This window comes from Leptinotarsa decemlineata, unplaced genomic scaffold, assembly GCF_025532065.1.
Source record: "Leptinotarsa decemlineata unplaced genomic scaffold, Ldec_3_MD MMD2_tig00000133_RagTag_RagTag, whole genome shotgun sequence".
Lineage (NCBI taxonomy): Eukaryota > Metazoa > Arthropoda > Insecta > Coleoptera > Chrysomelidae > Leptinotarsa > Leptinotarsa decemlineata.
In genome coordinates, this window is record NW_027412542.1 from 5,707,259 (window position 1) to 5,731,252 (window position 23,994).

Here is a 23,994-nt window from a genome sequence, read left to right on the forward strand (position 1 = left end):
CATGTTAACGGAGGTTGAAGCCGAGGTGCAAATGTGGCCTTCGCGTTAATTGGCGAATTTATGAATTTAGATTATAAATGATATGAATGAATAATTATTTTTTACATATTTCGCTTTCTCAAAATGACTAACGTTTCAGCAATTCCTAAATATCTAAAAAATTATTGGTGAAAAATTCCTCAATTGGAAACATACTGTATAAAATAAGGCTCCATCATAGACAAAATTTATAAATACGAAAAGTTACTGTTTAATTGAACTCAATAAAAGTACTGTAATTGTACAGTACTTCGTTAAACTCCGTTGAGTAAGATAAGGATGTGAGGATCCGTTACAACCCTGATATAAATAGGTGTTGTTAAGATAAGTTATTAGTATAGTTCATTCCCTGATAACTTGCCTGATTGAATGCGAGTCGAGAAGAGTCGATTTCGGAAAATCAATTTCATCTAATTTCGTGGCTAGTGGTAATCCATCGCAAAAAATCAGTTTCAGAAATTCCAACCATTTCGTTGTCGAGATACCAGTCTTCGATGGTGATGCAGGTAAGTGTTTGCGACAGCTCAAGAATTCAGTGCAAGGAAGACATAAGATATCCTGCTATCGAGGAGTTGATAAGTTACCTCCTAGCTGCACAACATAGCTTCCTAGGTTTGTTAATAGGATCAACGGTTGGAGAACTGAGAGCTCTTTATTTTTATCTGATATTACAGGGAGAGCAGTTGGGATAATTTAGTCGACATTCAGCACTTATTTAGATTTAGGCTCGAGTTCTATTGTTCCTTCGTGGTACATAAAGGGTTCAAGGAGTGTTTAGTATTACCGTGACAAGGTTTTCTATAAAGAGCGAACTCTTGGTACGTCCTTTTGATACAGATACAGAAACCTCAGGATGAGGGGTTATTAGATAGTACTCTTACCTTCACGGGTGATATCTCACTCGACAAGTTTATTCTGATCATCATGAGTCAGGCGTCTCCCAAGCTGCAAAAAACTAATTTTTCTCAATTATTTCGTTTAATATTCGTTTTACTGAACACTGATTATGACGGTACGAGAAGACATATATCAGGCTCACCAGCTTGCATCTAACCAATTCCTACCGCCGATAGAAGTCAACATCTATCACAATACGATGAAACGTCAGTATCTCTTCAGTTCCTATATTGCAGCACTATCAGATGTAAATAAAAAACCATATGCTGGACAAGGTTATGCTGTGGAAAACCAAGGTGCTAAAGACACTATCCTAGTGACTAGTAAGTTAGGAGAAAAACAACGATCAGATCAGACCTGTTATATCAACTCACTCTTACGCAGTCGTAAAAGTAAAGGTGACATTAACATCTTAGATCACTACTGAACATTCCTACTAAATATTTCTTATATCTAGTTTTGGTTTTCTGTTTCAATTTTTTCTCCTCCGAAGTCGTGCGTAATTGCAATGATCCACTTCAATCCCTGCAGTGGTACTACAGCCTGGTTTTATTAGGTTCGTTCCAACCAGCGTCAGAAACAGTTTCTGACAGTCAGGATTCTGCGCAGTAATGTGATTGCGTTCCAACGTGAGTTTCCAACCATTAGTGAACTATCAGTTTTCTGTTCCATCCAAGATTCAAACCTGTTCGAAATCTATCAGAATGGTTTGAAGATTATCTTCTAACCATCAATCTGACGCATGCGTATTCCGTATTACTGTTTCTGTTTTATGTTCATGCGACTTACAAACAACATAACCTGCAAAAATTGTTATAAAATAAATTATGCATTTGCTGGCGCAGGAAAAATTGGGAATTCTTTAAGTGAACCTATAATATGAACATCTTTAATTACACAAATTAATAATTGCGGTGACCTCCCAGTTCCATGTTGATAAGTAAATAGAATAGAGATATAAAATACTGCAACCTTCTTTTACTCTTCAGAAATACACTTGATTAGATTTATTTTTAAAGAATTGAAGGGGTTATATTTTTAGGAGTGACATTCGTTGTGGAATGTTTGAAATACAAACTGAGTAGAGAAAAGTATCTTCTGTATAATTCAGTGTTCATATAGAAGTATTTGTTTCGAAAGAATTTTTTTTTCTTTCGTGTAATTCAATGTTTATATGAAAGTAGCTGTTTCAGGAGGACATTCTTTCAGTTTGTGTCTGAAAGTTACTTCCTTACATGATCTACACATCCATGTATAGAGTTACTTATTTTCAAATTGATTAACTTCCTTCCTTTCTTTGGAAGATTCCCTCATTCCCTTTTTTGTATTAAGATGGAGTGGTAGAAAGCCAAAAACTTTCTTTCCCAAATTATTTTTAAAGGTTATGTTGAAATTCCATGCCAAACTTCAGTTGAACTATCAGCTGTTCCAATCAGAAATTTCAAATTAATCAGAAACCAATATTTACCAGACATGCGCGTTGTCAACGATTTACAAACAGTTGGAAATCTGTTTGTGACTCAAGGTTGGAACGAACCTATTATAAAAGCTAGAATGAAGTGCATCATGACCAGCAATTTTCATTGTTCGGGTTGGAAAGAACAATTTTTCTCTGTTTTCCAATGTGCATCAATCTAACTGGCACTCAAATCATTTCAGAAAGAAATCTGCTTTCATTTTTGAAGATCTGTTTTTGTTTATCATAGAGATTATCAACAGAGTACAATTATTTTTGTGGAACTGTATTTTGGGATATTTTTTCAATCTCCCACACCTTTCATAGACAAAAATCAAATAATTCATTAGTATTTGTTTTTACTTATGTTTGTAAATGAAAAAAAAAATGTGTTTATGTGTAAAGTAGTACTTGATGTCAAGGGGGAAACTGATTTCATTGGTAAAAATCCATTTTCAGATCATTCCTAATTATTCATTGTGTGTTTTTTTATTTCAGCTCGCTTTCACTTGAAATGTCCCCGCTGTCATAAAACATATAAAAACAAATCATCCCTATCATCGCATCTGTTACAACAGTGTATTGAAGCCAACTTTGTATGTAAATACTGCTACAAGAAATTCAAGAGGAGAGACCGAATGAATAATCATATTCTGAGAGTTCACTGATGAATAAATGTAGTAGAAGGGGAACTATTTCTTCAAATAACCGGCCAATATCTGTTTTTTGTTACTTACAATGTTCAAAAAAATTGAATTGAATTCAAAAATGCAATATTCTGCATTATAAGGACAACACAGAATGATGACTATTTCTTTGTGTTATTTTTTGGATGGGTTTCTAGTATTGGAATAATTCTAATTCAATTTATTTTTGAAATCGTTTAAAAAACGTATTTGAGTTTGTTATTGTCAGAACAATCATTGATTGTAACTTTCTAAACCTATTTCAATACATGAACGTTTGGTTCACTGTGTATATTTTTTTTTTCGAAACAATTGAAAATGAGTATATTGCAATATTGAAATTTCATATGATTATTTGGTTTATTATGTTTGAAGTATTTTTTTTCGATTTCTATTCAAAAAATTTTTAACGACAAATCAATAATTCGTAGTAGAAATCAAACTTACGCTTTGAGCATCTGATTACATTATAGTTCGTTCAGTATTGTCTGCGAGTAAAAGAATTTCAATAATGCAAACATGTCGCTACGTCAAAGAAAGCAGCATAGTCGTCTCAAGCAAATAGCACTGCAATTCACCCAGAAAATCATTGAGATATGTCTACCCTCTATATCCCTTGAGGACGCCGCTAACGAGCCATTAAAATAGGGATATCCGACAAAGAACGCGAAAACACCGACAAAGAATGCGAAAATACCGCCAAAAGAACCGCTCGATGTTTTTTCTGATATTTTGTTTAAGATAATATTAATAGGCGTCGGACTGGGGGTATTAATATAAATTTTCCATTGATATATTCTGTATGATGAGAAGATAATTACAATATGCTGAAAACTAATTTTGTTTAAATATTTTATTATGGGAACGACAATTTATATTTGAAATAGTTTTTCATTATTAAGAATTGTTACCTTCTACAGATCTGTAGAATAATCAGAATATTAAATTTACAAATAAATACAAATGTAGAAAGGGCAAAAAGTTACTGCATTTGATAAATCAGCTTTTTGGAAAAAAAATCAAATTTGTCATCAACTTGAATTTAAAAAATTTTGCATATTAAACGAAATATGTATCATCTGGTGAAGTTTTAAAGACTATCCATTTTCTTTATCCAACCTATTTAAATCAAAACATTATAATTTGTTGCTATGATTCGTCTTTAGATATAAATAAATTTGGTATCATTATATAGTAGTATTATATATATATATATATATATATATATATATATATATATATATATATTTTTATTCGGTCGGTATGATAATGAAGATGGATAAAGTATTCGAAACATCACCAGATATGTATACAAATAGAATAGATTTTCGCTGTTAGAAATTTTAACATCCGATTTCGAGTTGAACCGCGTTCAAAATTTTGCGTTGCTCGACGTTTCGGCTTCGACTTTGACATTTTCAGGAAGTGGAAAAGTGTGGCTGCACTTTATAAATTCTTGTTGGTTTGGAAATGAAGATTCATATTCCTTATTGGATTTGAAAGTTGATTCAGAAACAATTTTATAGATTAAATGGAAATACTTACTTCGAATAGAACATTGCGATAATTTCAATCTGAAAAAAGTCTACAGGTATTCGTTGAGTGATTGTTCACTGGATGAATCAGTTTCATTAGAATTGATGACAACTGGAATCATTTTTTCTGATAATGAGTCTATGCGATCATCCAGATCCCACATGTCTGCTTCGATTCTGATTATTTTGTGGATACCTTTTTCCCAAGCTTTTTGGTCGACTGTTTCCAGAGCACTGTATAGTTATTTCTTTACTTCACACAGCTTGAAGGTCTTATTATTCCTTGCGATGAATCCTTTACCTTGAGCCCAAACCAACTCTATTGTTTTCAATTCACAGTGATAAGGCGGCAACCGAAGAACCGACATTCCTTTAGTCTTCGCCATCTCATCGGTGACATACCTGACGAATTTTGACTTATGACGTTTAGCCAAGTTGAGGAGCTCCGCTTTTGACATGGTCGATTCAAAAGGAATAGTTTTCATTTGTAACCACTCAGTGATATCTGCTTTCTTCCAACACGACGTCGGCAGCTTATCGACTCGTCTACTACTTGCGTTATTCATTACAATTACGGATCCCTGCGGAAGTCTTACAAGTATGTTTTTGAACCATTCTTCGAATACTGTGGCATCCATTTCTTGATGATAATCCCCATTTTTCTTCGTTTCAAACACCATCAATCCATCTTTCACGAATCCTTCACTGCTGCCTATGTGATGATGAGATGATGAGACGACGACCTTTTCCAACTGGAATTTTCAAACCAGTGGACCAACCTTCCATAAAGGCTTGTCTTTCACTTGTCAAACCTTCGAGACGGTATGACCCTCTTTGACCCATGTTTCATCCAAATAAAAAATAAATTTATCTAGTGCTCTGGCTTTCTTTATTTCTATTGAACAGTTTCTTCTTCATTCTACTATCTCTGATTTTTCTATTAACATGCTCTTTCTATCTTGCTTTCCAAAAGTGAAATTCAACTCATGTAATATCTTTCATAATCGAGTTCTTCTTATATCAGGAAAAAATTGTCTTCACGAATAACTGACAAAACTTTATTCAATGTAGGTATTTCGTTTTTTATGTAAAAATTGTCCCAATAGAATTCTTGACTTCTTCATCAGTAACACTTTCTACCAGTGGATACTTTCGGCTCGAAAAAGTTGTTGTTTTCCTTGAGTTCCTTGAGAAATCTAAAAATTGTCGATCTATTGACACCAGTCATATTCGCGCATTTTTGTACTACTTCCTCCTCACTTTTTATTTCGGGCGGATATTGTATTCTTAAAGAATTATATACATTCATTCAATGTATCAAACTGGTTTGATTTTCCTCTTGAAGATAATCACTTGGTGATCGAAACACGTTTCGAGGTGTTAAAATAAAGTCCAGTAATTATTCAAGTCGAGTACAAACAACGTCATCCATTTAGATCCTCTATGCAACATGATGGGGCTCCTGCTTATTGCGTAGTACCAATGCAACCAGTTTCCGTGTCAATGGATTGGATGGAGCGGTACTTCAAAATAACCACCGAGATACCCTAATTCTACAAGGAGGAGAAATTACTAGGTGTTGTAGACTAGTCTTTAGAATATAAGGGAGGAAACAGAAGCAAGTTAATGGCGCTCAATTCGAACATTTAATAAATTTCCTGTTTGGTTTCACATTATTTTTCGAAATTAAATACAAACTCAAAGAAAGTATTTTATTTTTGTGGAAGAGTTAGATACATAGTTGAAAAAAACTTTCAAATAAAGTGTCACTCGACTACTATTCCTATCTGTGGGTTATTAAGAGGAGGGGATGACTGACAGAGGTACTAAATTCTAGTGACAAAATATCAAAACATTGTCAATGCTGAGAGAAATCGCAAAGTAAGAATAAACGAGAGTGAAGAACCAACTACAAAAGCAGATGACTAGATGATAAAATTGCTTTTTCCAATTATTTGAGACCGTTTTTTTTTACCAAATTCAAAATTTCCCCACAATACATGTGGTGTGTCATCAACAACAGAAGCGGTATGAAAACTAAATTTCCTTGCTGATCAAATTACATTTCAAACCACAGTTGATTTTGATAAAAAGGCACCACCGACTACTCCTACTGTAGAATCAATATTGCCATATACATGGTGTTTATTAAATATTCGGCAAAAAAATCAAAAGACTATCCCTTGAAATTTTCTAAGAATATTTTGTGCTTTGATAATTTTCGATAGGGTACATTTTTTCGAAGATACGGGGCAAAAAAGAATTTCCACAATAACAATTTTGGTAATTTCAAAATTATCAACTTAGCCGGAATAAATGTATAGCGTAGTACACTGGACCTACCAAGTAATAAAAAATCTAACAATTCCCTTGGTATCTATCAACAACATTCCGATTACTACAAACGGCTGCAAATATTCAATTTGAATAGTTTGTCTCGTGAGTGATTCTAGTGTTTTTGAAAGAGTTCGGAAGTCGATGAAGAGAAGATTGAGTTCTTGCATTCGAGATGGAGGTAGATATTTTCAACAATTCTCGTAGGTTAAGAAACATTACATGTAATTTTTGGTAGTAAATTGTTATTGTCGGAATTCTGTTTCGCTCCGTATCTTCGAAACAAAGCGCCCTATCAAAAATTGCCAAAATACAAAATATCCTTATAATAGTCCAAGAAATAGTCCCTTAAATTTTTGCCGCATGTTTAATTATCACGCTTAGACGAATATTGAAATAACTCAACATAAACAGAGTTTTTGATCTGATGAGGTACTTGTTATTGTGGTTGAAAATACACTAACTAATTTGTACCGATTTTTTGTCATACGCTTAACATATCTTCCAAAAGAAGGGATTTTCTTTCGATTGGAAAACTGCTCTAGTTCAACATTTACCCAAGGAAAGAAAAGAAAAATATTTCTATGAAAAACTTATCAAATGAAAATTAATTATTTTATGGTTACAAATCTTCATTTTTAGATAAATTAAAAATTATTTGGAGATGAGAAAATGATATTAATTTTTGATAATTTTTCCAATAACTTTTGTTTTTTTCAAAATGCAATATTTGAGATTCAAGAGGGTGGATCATCCATTTGGATAGAAAATGATTGAAAAATAGTCGTGGCAAAGTTGAGTCATTCAAATCAATTATAAATACATACTTTCTATGGTTATAAATTCAACTCTATCTTTCTGTGTTAACATATAGAAATCGTGTGAAAGAGTGAAAGTGTAGATTATATGATGGGAAACAACTTTTATTATTTTTTTTTGTGCGAGACATAGGAGATAGACGCATTTCAAATATTGGTGTTGGACCCCGGGAAAAAGCCAGATGGTTTAAATTCAATAATTTTATTGTCTTGAACAAGATTCAATGTTGAAATGGAACCATTTTTTTGTTTATTTGAGACCCCGCTAATTCAAAAAAAATATTTGCTATATTCGAAATCGCAAGATTATTCCTTCCAAATACAATGAAAAATGAATTCTACATAACGTTTGTTCCTCGAAAATGATTCTTCAGAATTTTCATAGGATTTTTTTCTAATGCTATGTAGTTGATAACCAACTGTCACTGACTGTAATAACAAAAAATAACCACGATAATCTAAACTCATTCTCGCCTGAAATAATAATAACCATTGTTGTTTTTTTCAGTTTGTTATGGATATCAGTGTTCGAAATGTTTGAAAATGTACAAATATAAATGGAACCTGCTACGCCATAGTCGATTTGAATGTGGAATGGCTCCCCAATTTGTGTGCAAAATTTGTGCGAAGGCCTTCACACAGAAAAGCAGTCTAAAGTCTCATGTTGCATATATACACGGATTCAACTTGATTGTGAAGTAAATAAAAATAGTGGCTCTAAGGAATACGTAAATCTGGCGATTTTAGGAAGTCCTCAGAAACAACTGCAATTTCGATGAAATTTATATTATGTATTTGAAATTAGAAACCTTTTGAAGCGAAGACAAAATTATTTATATTGTTTTAACAATATGCATGATATTCATTATTTCTGTATTAATCAATTCAACGTCAGTAGAACAGTACATTAAATATTCACATAAGAATTATGAAACTAATGTTGAAGTTGTTTTTGATGGATATAACAATGACGTAAAGTATGGGAAATACACTTACTAATTCATCTCTGTTTCTCCGTACTGGTAAGTCCTAGGAAGCTTAAATTTGGTATCAGGTGCTTCTTAGGTCTAAGATGCGCACTAAGAAAGGATTTTTAAATATTCTTACTGGGGAGCCAGCTGCGGGGAAAAAAGCGCTTTTAAAAAATAAAGTACCGGTATATTTTTGGAGACTGAAATTTTGTATGTAAATCCGCTTTATATTGTAGATATGCAGTTAAAAAAGGATCTTTTCAAATATTCTAAATGGAATGCCAGCCGCGAAGGAAAAAGACGCATTCATAAAATAGAGTTATCTTTTAATCATTGTTTCTCCATACTGTTATATTTTTGGAAGCACAGCATGTAATTTGATATTACAGATTTAAAATGCAGGGATATAGCGGTTGTGGCGGTACCGGGCCAAGTATATGTCGCTCACTCAAGAGTAACCTCTAAAGAAAACATGTTTGTATTGTCTACTGACAAAAAACTGTGAACGTTGTATATAAAGACAGTATATTTAGTATCAGCATTGCACTCGTGCGGAGCCGGAGCCGATCGCTAGTAAGTTATACTTCTATTCTTATTTGAAAAAGACATGCCTTGTGTAATGTTTTTCCCTTCCTGTTACAGACTTCGAATCCTTTCCTTCACAGCGGAGGATTCAAGTCAGGTAAGTCTTGGGTCCGGGCGCCAGTTTTTTGAGAGTGATTTGCATCACTGTTTCCTTGTTCGAAGGAGAAGGGAGGCCCAAAAAGTAATGAGCAACGAAAAACGAATAAGTGAGCAATGGTGGTTGATTTGTCAGAAATTTTGTATTGCAGTGACAGTGTTGAGAAAAAATCTCGGTGAGGTAGGCAGACTAAAAAATGATAGCTTTCTGCGCAGGTTATTACTAGTCTGGCCAAGGAGTTTTTTAAAGATGATAAAGAACGCAAATACTTGAATACGCGAAAGAGGAGTGCACAACCTGTTTGTAATATTGCTCTTGTTGAGTTGCAAAACTGTTCGTTCGTCCACCAGGTATTAACATACCTGACATGGTAAAAAATAACGTGATGCTGACTGGACAACCTGTAGGATTTTCTATTGGGCAAAGCAACTCCTTCCGCAGGCAGGTCCTCGCATACTTTTGGAAACTAAAATCAGGGTGTCTTAACACGCCGGTTGATAGGTCACTAATTCTGCAAATCATAGCAACTAAATATTCGGAGCAAACTTCAATCCTATCCCCCATATAAGTATCTCCGAACACAAACGCCGTGGTGATGATCTCACAAGCTTTCTTTTCAGGAAGCAAAGCAACTTGTTTCACCAGCAGTTACTCTCAACTAATTATTTAATGTTACTTCGCGATTTTAGTTCCTTCACAAGAATGAAATCAATTCCATGTAGTAGTTACACACATCCCTTCATGAATCAAAATTACTTGACTTTGAAAATGGTGAAATTGAGAAAAATATAGTTTCCTCAAACCAAACTTTCCTAAATTTTCGAAAAGAAACACATAATATCGTGTTTGGTCACTAATTGAAGGGCATGAAAAATAGAAATAAACGAGAAATGGAAAGGAAACAATGAAAATGAAATCAAACTGAGTTACCGTGTCTCTAATTCGACGTGGCGGCGTGGCTACGACTTATCTAACTGTAGTGACTGTCAAACAGTTGAAACCATTGACTTTCAACTTTATTGAATCAAAATTCAAAATTATCATCTGTACCAAGCTTATTTCTCAATTTGAATTACACTTTATCGTGGGATTTTTGCTGAACAGCTTACAAAACGTCAACACGTGTTTGATATACAATAGCTTCCTTAAGAGTGTTCGTACTATGCACTTCTCAAGGCTAGACGTGATACGGTGGAAACGATTTTCTCATCGCCTCGAACCTCAGAATCTAGTGTCTTTCCAAGCTCTCGTATATTTATAGCGGTGGTAAAGGTAAGTAGAAAAATAGTCAAAAAACAATTGAAAAAGACTCGTTTCTCAGTATTGTACTACACAGCTAACTTCATCTCCTGAAGACGCCATCTTGGTTGGTGAAACGTGTATCGAGAAAATTATTGTAGTCATAGTGTTAGAAATGACCAATAACATTTGTTAATTTTTCAATAATTTTTTATTTGTTTTGAAACCTTTTGTAGAATCTGAAGTGAGTATTTGAATTATAATCGTTCAGTATTATAATTTTTCATGTATGTATAAAAATCTCATCTGACAGAAAAAAATTGTTGATGGAAAACCGTCAATATTTGAAAGAAAGAGATTGATATTGAAATTCTTTTTTGAGATTTGACAAGTTGAAAAATGTTTGTTTGAATTATTCACTTTCTTATTTGCGTTATTTTCAAAAATTTGGGTATATAGATATATACATTATACATTGTTATGTATATGAAGGTGCCCTGTTGATGAAATTATTTGCTAGTGAAACTAGTCACAGTGGTTTATTGATATATACTGTGAATTGGTCCCTCAGTAACCTATTAAAACTAAGTATTCTCAACATAAAGTGTTTAGGAAAAACGCTCCTTTTTGATTCTTTCTACCCCGATGGTTCCAGATTCTCTTTGCCATCATTATTATATCCATCAAAAACAAAGGTAACTTTGATACAAATCGTAGTTTACTTTTTAGGAAATCTGTTTTAGAAAAATTCAACATTCTTATGTTTGTTATATATGATTTCAGACCAATAAATATATGTAAAAATGTATTGAGAAAATGATTTGAAATTTCTGTAAAATGGGACATATTCGAGCAGGGATTGATTTAGAGAGGAACTCAAAAATGGATTCGTTTGAAAAGCAGAACGTACATGTTTTAAAGTATCATGAATGAAACTGTGCAGTACTCAGCACAAAATTGAATTTATATTTTACGAATATCTTATTATAAGAATATACCTGTATATCTTTTATTGAAAATTCATTGTACTGAATCTAATATCAACCAAGAAGTACAGAAATTACTTAATTTCTATGTCTTTTCCTGATTACGCCAGTAAACATTGGCAGAAAAGTACTGATCGATGAGAAGTGTTAACGATATTGATACATCTCATTGAAACTCAAAAAGCAGAAAAAGGATTTCCATCGACGAATGATATTTTATGAGTTATATCAATAAAATTGCAACATTCATAGTATCTTTTTATTACTATTTCGAGTATCGTTTTTATACTTTCAACTGCTTCAACTTTGATTGGACTTGATAATCAACAATACTATCATTTATTCAACTCTCCACAATCTTAATTGTATTATGAAACTTAAAATCAAACAAGTGACACTTCTCTTTCAATAATATAATGATAACAGGAGAGTATTCAGAAGAGATTTTTTCAAAAACGTTGAACAAGGATCCACGTTAAAATTGAAATGCTACGAAAGATCACCATGTTAGTCTCAATGTTTTGATTAGTCAACTTGAAGAGAGCAGGTAATCCTGAAAATTAATAAAACTATTAAAACTAGATAAAACTAGATTATATTAACTATCTAGACTATTTCCAAGGTGTCAATTATATTCACATTTCACCCTATATTTCACAGACTACATGAAATCTGTGTATTCAGGTATGTGATGGAATCGGTCGATACTTGATGAAAATCCATAACTTATTCAAGAAACGGTCGATACTTGATAAAAATTCATAACTTATTCAAGAAAGGGTCGATACTTGATGAAAATCCATAACTTATTCAAGAAACACTTTAATACAATATGAAAAACTGTTATGAAACTGTTTAGTGAAAACTTCACATTGAAGTGTTTCTTGAATTTGTATTCAGGCTTAAGGTGCCGCGCAAAGAAAACAGAAAAGGGAGATATGTATTTATATCCTGGACTCGGATGTCGCGCAGGTAGCTATAGCTGCCTACGTGGTAATGTTAGATGTAGCCTGTGAAGTCTAGGTCTTCTAACTGGAACCATAAATGTGCGGTTGGCTTCTGTTGTTGACTCCGTGCGTATGTGTTGTTTCCTGCTTTCGGCAAACAAGTGTTGCCGAAAGCAGTTGGTGGGAGATGATCATCGGGAAATTAGTGCTTTTCAGGCAGTTAGAAGTCTTTGACCGTCATCACGTTTGTTCAGGCAGAAAGTTCGCTTTTCGATTTCGATGGCCTCGCGAATTATCCGAGTTTGGAGTGTTTTCGCTGAGGCGATGGTCTTAGTGTTCGCAAAGTCTATGTTGTGTCCTGTCTTTTGATAATGTTTTGATAAGGATGAGGATGGATCTGACTTTCGGACAGCAAGTTGATGTTCGTATACTCTACTTGGCACACGTCTGTTGGTCTGGCCTACATATGTTCTATCGCAATCGGAGCATGGAGTTTCATGTATACCTTGGGATTCATTGATAATTTTGTCCTTGGGAGAACGAAGGAATGTGGAAATTTGATTGTTGGCGGTGATTATCGTTTTTATGTCCTGTTTTTTGAGAATTTGGCCAATTTTGTCAGTTAAACCTTTAATGTAGGGAAGGAAAGCTTTGTGGAGAACGTTGTTGCCTTTTGGATCTTTGGGACTGGACGAAGAAGTTTGTTGACGACGGATGGATCTGTCAATTTGATGGTCTGTGAATCCATTTTGAAGGAGAGGTGTTTTGAGTTGGGCTAGCTCTTGTGGTTTGTTGTGGTGGTCCGTGAGGTTGATAGATCTATGGATGAGATAATTCAAGACGGAATTGGTTTGTGCTGGATGATGGTGGGAGTTTGCGTTGACGTATCTGTTTGTGTGTTGATTTCCTGTAGACCGTGTGGGTGAAGGAGTTATTGGATTTTGTGATGAAGACATCTAGGAATGGAAGGGAGTTATTGGTTTCAATTTTCATTGTGAATTTTATATTTGGGTGGAGGTCGTTGAGGTGATAAAGGGAATTATGGAGACATCTAGGAATGGAAGGGAGTTATTGGTTTCAATTTCCATTGTGAATTTTATATTTGGGTGGAGGTCGTTGAGGTGATAAAGGAAATTATGGAGAGTTTCGGAGCCGTGGGGCCATATGACAAAAACGTCATCTATGAAAAGGTTTGCAAGGACTGGTGAAAGAGGAGAACCAATGGGGGCGCCCTTCACTTGTTTGTAGAAAGTATCCTGAAAGAGAAAGTATGTGCTGGACATACAAAAACAGGACATTGAATGTAGGAAATGATTTATCGAACATAGCACTCATGAAAATGGCAAACGATATACACGTGTTTTGGGCCTTTGGCTCATCATCAGTATGGTGCAGCCAAATGCACGGATAGGCAACACTTGGTTGTCAAAAGAACTACAAATGCACGGAGCCATCAGCAGAAGCCAGCCGCACATTTGTGGTTTCAGTTGATATTGTGTTTACAATACACGTGTGTTTACACGGAGGCAGCTATAGCTACCTGCGTGACATTCGGGTCCGAAAACTAATACAGATGAAAATATTATTGGGTGTCTTGATTTGAATATAGGAAATGATTTATCGGACATATGAGCCAAAAGCCCGAAACAGTTTTATATGGTTTGCCACTTCCTTGAGTGTTATAAAGTGTATAAAGATAGAGAAGAAATAAGCCAAAAACCTTTCTTTTCCGATAACAAATATCTTCTGAGAATATACCACTTCCAATTTAAATTTTGATGTGAAATTTCGTTTCACAAAAAAATATACGAATATTGTTCTATATAATTGAAAATTATGCCGCCTTGGAGATTATCTCTCATGGACCAGCTCTCTTCTCAATCAGTGAACCTTGAAAAGACTCACAAGTCACTCAGTTCAAAATGTGTTTTGTCATTGACTGACATTGACTGGTAGATTTGTATATAAAGTAAAAGTAATGTTGGTGTGGAAATGAAATACTCAATGTGGTGGTGGTTTCCAAAATATTATTGAAACAAATACTAATCAAATGAATATAGTACGTTCATTTTGTGAAATATGTGAGCAAAAGTTCATAATCACCCTGAACTGCCATTTTCAATACGTACAAATACTATCAGAAGTTTCTCTTTGTCCATATCCCATCAATCCAATTCACGCCATCAGTTTATTATATCTTCATTATAAAACCTTTGAACTCATGAATACGTAGAAGGTATATACAATTTTCATCAATTTTCAGGAAAATATCAGTGCGATCAATGTTATAGAATTTATAGTAGAAAACATGGCCTACTTCAACACAAAACCTTCGTTTGTGGTAAAGAAGCCCAAATCAGGTGTCCATATTGTGCCCATAGGTCAAAGTTGAAAGGAGACATGAAGAAGCATCTTCGACGAATTCATTCCATAGACATGAGTAATGCTGACATGAGAACCCTTCTATCACAATCATTTTAAGAATGTTAGTACCGGGAGAAAAATGCCAAGGGGAACCAAGAAGCGATTGGAAAATGTATTTGAAAGTATAGCTACATTAAAAGTCGATAAATGATTTATATTTCGAATGAAATTCTATATTATCGGCCGGATAGTGTGAAAATAAAGATTCACACCTGATTTGCACATTTTCAAAGACAGTAATTCATTTTGAAACTCTTATTATTTATATTTGAATGGAGAAGTTACAAACCAAAAAGTAATCATCTGTTATATTTTCATAGTCATGATAAAAAAATTGTAAAGTACAGTTTAATTGAACCCGTCTCTTTTGTAAATTTATCAAAGATACCGTGCGAAAAGAGAAATGAAGACAAAATTTGGATGTACAAGAGAGATACGGAGCGAAATAGAATTTCGACAATAACAATTTATTACCAAAAATTACATGTAATGTTTCTTAATCTACAAGAACTGTTGAAAATGACTACCCCCTGCTCGGATGCAAGAATCCAATTTTCTCATCGACTCCCGAACTCTTTCAATAACACCAGGATCACTTAAGAGACATACTATTCAAATGTCTGCAGCCGTATGTAGTAATCAGAATGTTGTTGATGGGTACCAACGGAATTGTTATATTTTTATCACTTGGTAGGTCCAGTGTAGTTCGCTACACTTTTATTTCGGCTACGTTAATAATTTTGAAATTATTAAAATTTTTATTGTAGAAATTCTTTTTCGCTCCGTATATTCAAAACAAAGCGCCCTAACAGGACAAAATATATTTGGAATAGTCCAAAGAAAGTCCCTCAATTTTTTTCCGCATGTTTATTGAACACCCTGTACAGAAAACCCAAATTATGTCTAATTTATTAAAGGGAATCTATGTATAGTAGACAAAAAATACCGGATCTTAGACTATCCATTTTGTATAAGTCAATGAGTGTTTGTTTGAAGGTGATTGACAATGTTTCATGATGAATTTCACTAGTTCGGACTTCCATTGTCTAATATATAAAATGATTTTAAATTCCTTCAAATTAAAAAAAAAGAATTGAAAATGAATAGCTGAAAATAACAATTATATTAAGCAAAAATTACCTGAAATGAAATAATAGTGAAATAGGGGGGTGGAAAACGCAACCCTTAAAATTTATTTCCGATAGCGTGTTTCATTCTAAACAAAAAATGTTCCTAGGGTTTTTTGCTCAAAATAAACCAGTTCGCAGCAAAAAATTATTTTACGAACAACTACAGAGATACATCGTCATAAATGCGAACTGGATTTATTGTTATTCTGTAGTTAGTACCTGCATTAAACGATTAAAGGGTAATAAACAAAACTAATTTATTAATAACATATTCGCTCGAATATTCCTGGAGTCTCTCTGATTACCCTGCACGCATCGATGATGCGGTTTTTCAAGTCCTCTACATCGCGAACAGGAGTACGATAAACCAAATGCTGTAAATGGCCCCAAATAGAGAAATCGAGTATTCAAACATAACTTTAATTTGAAAACCCATGAGCGACATTGTTACTAGAAAGGGTGTTTGTGATACCAAGAAAAATATTTCTCCAACTGGAATGATATTTCAGTTTTTTGTTTGTACAATTTTCACAGATAGGATATTTCACTTCTATTGAATTTTTTGAAAGTGAGTTCAGTATTCATTAATAGTTATGAGTGAAATGGTTGAGAAAAAATTATGGTATTCTTTGTCCCTCAACACTACTTTCGAAAAACTTGCAAACATCTCTATTGGATACTATTTAGTCAATATTCATATAAGTATTGAAAATATGTACGAATTTCTATTGTGTGGGATTCACCGAGATATAGATGATGGATTGTATTATAGTGATAGTTCGATTCAGAAAACTTGGGAGGAATCGATACGCAAGTAGATATTTCTAAAGTGAGTGGGCACTTTCGAATCTCAACTACAACTTGGCAAACTTGACTATACAGGATGTAACTGAATAAGTGTAAAACATTTAAGAAGGTGATTCCTCATCGAAAAAAAGATAGGATCTTTCATATAAAGAAATTTCATTTGAGCATCCCTTGTTAAGATACAGCCCCTTAAAGGGGGTACATAAAATTTGCATGACAATTTTTTCACAAGCACTAAAAAAGTTACAATATTGAAATTAACCTGACGTTTTGTACTATCAAAAAGACACTTAGCCAGAAATTTATTTGGTTCATCCCATGGTTGTAAGGGGTGGAAAACGTGGGTGGTTATTATTTGTTTACCATTTAAAAATTCATTTCCGATAGCCTGTTTCATTCTAAACAAAAAATGCCTCCTGGGTTTTTTGCCCAAAATAAACCAGTTCGCAGAAAAAAATTATTTTACGAATAACTACAGAGATACATCGTCATAAATGCGAACTGGATTTATTGTTATTCTGTAGTTAGTACCTGCATTAAACGATTAAAGGGTAATAAACAAAACTAATTTATTAATAACAAAACACACAACATGTAGAAATCATAGTAAATGTTCAATATGTCTACCTTCAGACATTACGCATGCGTCTAGACGTCGGCACATTGAGCCACGTATTCGCTCAAATATTCCTGGAGTCTCTCTGATTACCCTGCACGCATCGATGATGCGGTTTCATAAGTCCTCTACATCGCGAACAGGAGTACGATAAACCAAATGCTGTAAATGGCCCCAAATAGAGAAATCGAGAGGATTGAGATCCTGGTATCGAGCGGGCCAGTTCTGTGGTCCTGCATTTGTCATAAAGTATTCAAACATAACTTTAATTTGAAAACCCATGAGCGACATTGTTACTAGAAAGGGTGTTTGTGATACCAAGAAAAATATTTCTCCAACTGGAATGATATTTGCATATGTTTCAGTTAAATGCTGACGTGCTACTTGACTAAAATGGGCGGGAGCCCATTTTAGTCAAGTAGCACTTGACTAAAATGGAATGGAACTAAAATGGAAGGAACTTCCTCCAGCAGTACTGGATGCACTTCTCTTAAAAATTGAACATATGCCTCACCATTCAATCGAGGAGGTAGAAAATGAACTCCGAGCCACACGTTAAGAGGAAACTGTTCTTGATGGTTAGTTTCGACAATAGCGTGAGGATTTTCATCAGCCCATATGTTGTAATTAAGAAAATTAATAATCTTGTCCCGAGAAAAACTACATTCGTCTGTGAATTTTATCGTCTTCAGAAAGTCACACTTTCTTCTAATCATTTCCAGCATCCAATTGCAAAATTCAAGACGGTTCGCGGTAACAGTGCCTGTACTCGTTGCAGATGGTAAGGGTAAGAGTTGTTCCTTTAAAATTCGAAATACCGTCATATAATCAACATTTAGCTGGAAAGCAATCTTTCTAGTACTGGTAGTAGATTGTTTTTCAATCAAATTAAGTACTGCTTCCTCAAGTTGTGGTGTTCGTACTTCTAGATGGCGACCACAATCCTGCGTTCTTTTGTCCAATGAACCATATTTTCGTAATCGTTGATGAAGTCGAGCAAATATTCTATATGGAAGATGCTGCCGTTGAGGATACATTTCAGCATATCTTCTAGAAGCTTCTAACCCATTCCCCTGCGACAGACCGTAAATGTAATGCATATCAGCCATTTCCTCATTTGTGTATGCCATTTCAATAATAAGTGAATTATTAAAGTAACAAATTAGGAACAGAACAACAACACAGAATTAGTATTAATTCAATTTCGAAAATTCACAAACTGACAGCGTCATACCAATTTAATTGTCACTATCGCTAATAGCGACCTACTTGATAGATTAGTTTCGTATTTCCGCATTTATGACGATGTATCTCTGTAGTTGTTCCTAAAATAATTTTTTGCTGCGAACTGGTTTATTTTGGGCAAAAAACCCACGAGACATTTTTTGTTTAGAATGAAACAGGCTATCGGAAATAAATTTTTAAATGGTAAACAAATGATAAGACAAAAAGTTACATTGGAAATAAATTTTAGGGGTTGCGTTTTCCACCCCTTACAACCATGTACCCCCTTTAAGGGGCTGTATCTTAACAAGGGATACTCCAATGAAATTTCTTTATATGAAAGATTCTATCTTCTTTTCGATGAGAAATCACCTCCTTAAATGTTTTACACTTATTTAGTTACACCCTTTATATTAGACAATGGCAGTCCGAACCAGTGAAATTCAATAAGTGTTCAATTATAGTAGTAATTTGCTGTGGCCAGGCGATAAAGGTGGACATGAGGATGCGTTTAAATGAAGCAATTGACATCACTAATACAAACAGTAAGTATATCAAGAGTTTAGAAAGTGGATCTATTATTTTTTTTGTGATATTATTGTTCAACTCGTAACGGTGCGGCTAGTTGCTTAATGCAGAATACTACCATCTTGAGATTCTTGATAATATTATTTTGAATATATTTTTCTAGAAAGAGAGAAATGGAATGTTTCTAAATAATTTTCTATTATTTTTTTTTGTGATATTATTGTTCAACTCGTAACGGTGCGGCTAGTTGCTTGATGCATAATACTACCATCTTGAGATTCTTGATAATATTATTTTGAATATATTTTTCTAGAAAGAGAGAAATGGAATGTTTCTAAATATTTTTCGACTTTACTTAGATTTCTTCATTATATTATCACCCAGGCCATAAAAAATAATTGAAGTGAAAGTAAGTTTCTACAAACTTTTGTTCAATATTTGTCTATTAAGGAAAAGTTTGGCTGAGTTTTTAACTGAAAGAATAATCCCAATCATGAAGTTACTTTTGTGGGACGAGTAGAATAATTTGATGTCAGTTAACAATCATGGTTGTTTTGGGTAGGTATCCCTTTCACATCAACTGTACTGGAGAATTCAGAATATTCACCATATTCATGTATGTGAGTCAGATGGTTCTTTGCTAGTTTTCAAAAATGTTTTGACGGAAAAAATGCTACTCAATGTGATAATATTTGTATGTATTGTAGAATCTTATGAATTTTTTCTTACAATATGAATGGCTTAAGGTTGTTGTTTGATACGATAATATCTAAGATGTAATTTTTTCTAGCAAAAATGGAAAACAGTAATGTTTTGAGATTTCAAATTCGGCATCTATATGGTAAAATAGATTAGAAATATTTCCTCCAAATGGCAATTTTCACAATTTTCAATTTCTAACTAATAACCAACAATTTAGTTGAGCTCTGAAAGATGTCAGATGTTAATCTCATTGCGACTGAAATGAACATTGAGAAGTAATGAGGAAGAGGTGAAATCGATAAAACATATTCTAAACCTTGATACTTTACGACGTTTCGATTGTTTGCATTCACAAACACTTTCGAATGATAACTGGCTCATTCCTGATATTATACTTCAAGACATGGACACATGCGTGCTTTTTCCTCTTTCCTCTCTCCTCTCATTTTTCTGTTTTAGTGCACCGTAAACAGTTTTTCTACTTTATTGGAAAGTTTCAGATATCTACACTGGCTGAATGAGTTTTTGTTCAACATATATGCGACTTCCTTAAACCTCAAACATTCTTCCAAATCATTGTTTTCCTCTATTGATGATTTTAGCTTCAGATCACTTGATGTTATTCCCATTTTGCTCATCACTGGGTGTTTTTTTCTAGAACGTTGCTGAAGTAAATGTCAATTATACTGATAACTCCAATTAATTGTTAATTTAAAACATTGAAAATTTCAGGAGTCAAGTGTAGCAGCTGTGGCCAATCATATAAAAGAAAATCATCCCTCAGGAATCATATGAAATATGAATGTGGGAAATCTGAACAATATTTCTGTCGTATATGTCCGTACAAAACTAAAATCAAAGGCAATTTTGGACGGCATATGATGACACATATTAAACAAAATGATAAATGTGTCAATATTTTATTTGACGGGATTTGACTTCAGATCGTTTTTAGGATCATACTCACTTTCATTGGTAATGATTCATTGTGATTTTGAAGTATATAATTGTCTGTCATGACCAAACGTGTTATTATTGAATCAATAGCTATTATATACATGCTGGTCGAGAAATCAATGGGCACCATTGGTAACTTTTTTATTAGTGGCAAATCACTGGCATTTTGGTTCATTAAAAATTAAAATACAAGAAAAAATGATCAACAACAATTTTGAATAAATTGAATTCTATTCACTTTTGAAAGTGTATGTCAATTTTTTGTGAAAAATGAAGGTGTGACTAAAGAAATGAGCGTTTCAAAATGAAAAATTTCTGTTTGTCAGTAGGTGCACAAAATATCACAACTTTCTTCAATGCATTTTTGTACCAATTGTTCAACTGTTCCAATACACTTAATGCTACAAAGTGCTCAATATTTTTTAGAAATTGAAAATTTTTCAAGGGAATTGAGAACATTAGCTTGGCTCTCTTTGATGCGAGACCATCAAATAGAGGCACATTTTCTCTTCTCATCCATATTTCAATGCACCAGAAGCTGAAGTATCCCTCTACAGTTATGGGCAGGTACTCCATCCTACTGGAAATACAAATTATTCCTACTTAGATCATCGATATCAATGACAATCAATAACTCTACATATCTTTCATCATTCAAGGAGCCACTATAAAAACTGACAAATAATTCCCAATCTATTTCGCACTGCAAAAAACCTGGGTATTTCTTGGCTAGTTCTGCTGGTTTTTTCATTGTTTGACTTATGAATTCTAGTTAGATTTTAGTGTACGAGCTAAATAGCACAAATACCGTTATTCTACATTTATTACGTCAAAGGTCGTTACGAAATCTGCCTACACAGTTGTTTTGAGGGAAACTCAACAGTTATAGATTACAACGATATCGTCAGAAAACCTAATTATTTTCCCTTTCAGATACAATTCATAAATGTAATACAAATATATTTTGAACAAGATTGGCCCCATTACAATTCCTCGAACACCAATCATCCATTAAAATTTCCAGGAGAAAGTAGAAATAACCGTTTATTTATTTAGTGCAGTTTCCTGAACAAATAATTGATATTATATCTTATGGTGATGCACTGAATTCACTATAATAAAAATTGACACTCCGTTGTGTCGATAATGTTTTTCTATTATGACGAAAATCATGATAGAAAAAAACTGATATTCTGTTAATATTATTGTCAATCATTCCCTGAAAAAATAACTCCAGCCGCCGCTGGTCGTCGTCAATCGACTGTGACTTGGCCAAGGTCACGCTCAACTCTACTCGTGTTTCTAGGAGTCGCGTCGCTTCGAAAATAATCCTATCGGTTTTCTTAGACTTCCATTGGCATATATAAAGACTACCCACTCACATACCGCGGAGGTCCAGTTGACAGTGCAATACAAAGTGATTTAATGAAGCGATATACATTTGAATATTATTGAATATTATTTTGAACTTTTAGTTGAAGTGTTTGATTGTATTGTCAGTGTAGCAGTGGAACAAAGTGAAGTGTAATTGTATAGTGTAGTCAGTTATTGTCAAACCCATGGGAAAAACATAATAATGTATAGTGAAAACGCAAGGCATCGTGTACTAGCCAAGCCAACATTTTTAATAAAAGGCAATCATGCCAAATCGTGCAAATATCTACTATAAGTAGAATTACGGCGTAATATAAATCTACTTGAACGGTGAAAAGTTCATTTAATAATCTGACAATTCTGTGAAATATTGTAGAGCCGTTCAAAAAATGGGTGACTAGATATTGTGAAACAATACTACATACCACTGCCATAGCTTGTGGCAGTGGTCTGCAAGTTTTTATGCCTGGCATTTTTTCTACTACTGCGGGCACTCGGGAACTTATCGCCTTTGACAATGTATACCGCAGTAGTAGACGAAATGTCTGGCACTAATAGCCTTTGACACAGTTATCTCCGTCCGTGAAATTTAACATTCTTTGGTCATTACTTAAATAGTTTAAGATATGTTTTCACAGGACTTGTGAAAAGAGAGTGGAAAACCTTATACAACTCAATTTGTAACTACTCTCAATAAAAGATGTGTACGTTTGGAATTTCCTTCTACGGTATATGAAAGCGTATACTACATTTATAAATCTTGTCGCCCACTTGTCCGGCACAAGTGTCACGGCACGGCACGGTGTCAAACGGTACCTATGAAAATGGACGAGGAAAAATTGAGTTGCCTCTTAAGGCAGGCTCTAGAATATCCAGAAGTTCTGAAAATTTGCCTGCAGTCATTCTTAAATACTGGAAACATTTCTCCTTCTCTATTTTCAGGTCGTTGAAAAGATGATGAAACTCTCTCAGATTTTCCCTTTTCTGATTAATGAAATGGACCCACATCGTTCCTTTTTTTACAATTTTCTTCTACATTCAATAATGCGGCCGCTATAATAACAACTTCTTCGTCAGAACTGCTAGTGATAGACATCTTTTTGTCACCGCTCGATGTCAACAGAAATTCTCTTGAAATCGAACAAACAGCACCTTCAATATGCTGGTTGTAACTTGAAAAGTGGACGATTCTACTACCCGTCGCCATCAGGCGATGACAGCGCCATGCTGTGCTGTGCCGGAGAAGTAGGCGACAAGCGCCTTGAACGAATTTAAATTTTCATTTGTAAAGTTGACTCAGATATTTTATGAAGTTACCTCGTACAGATTTCAAGAATGGATTCTGTAAAAAAACATATTCCCAATATGATGCTACTTAGTCCCAAAAAATGTATCTGGAATAAAGCATTGTTGAAACTGAGGAGTTTATGAAAGTTGTGATGTATATTACGAAATGGACAAAAATCCATTTGTACCTAATTCCGCATATAGGCTCAAATTTTATGAAGAAAAACTCTTTTCAAAATTTTCTCTCTATATTTAAAAAAACTCCACTGTCTCTCTCCGAACTGACATTTCATGCACGTTAAATAACATGAGCACAACTCACTGTGCTATGCATGATCTCACATTCTTGGTTTAG

General features: G+C 34.0%; 1 protein-coding gene across 1 annotated transcript; it reads right to left on the bottom strand.

Moving 5' to 3' along the window:
• Positions 1-12,802: 12,802 nt before the first annotated feature.
• Positions 12,803-13,546, bottom strand: LOC111502900 (uncharacterized). The gene has a single exon (XM_074172439.1). The coding sequence runs from the start codon at positions 13,544-13,546 to the stop codon at positions 12,803-12,805; it is 744 nt and encodes a 247-aa protein (XP_074028540.1).
• Positions 13,547-23,994: the final 10,448 nt, after the last annotated feature.

Excerpts from the sequence above, each read along its gene's own strand:
- LOC111502900 (XM_074172439.1), bottom strand. The coding sequence starts at position 13,546 with ATGTCTTCATCACAAAATCCAATAACTCCTTCACCCACACGGTCTACA.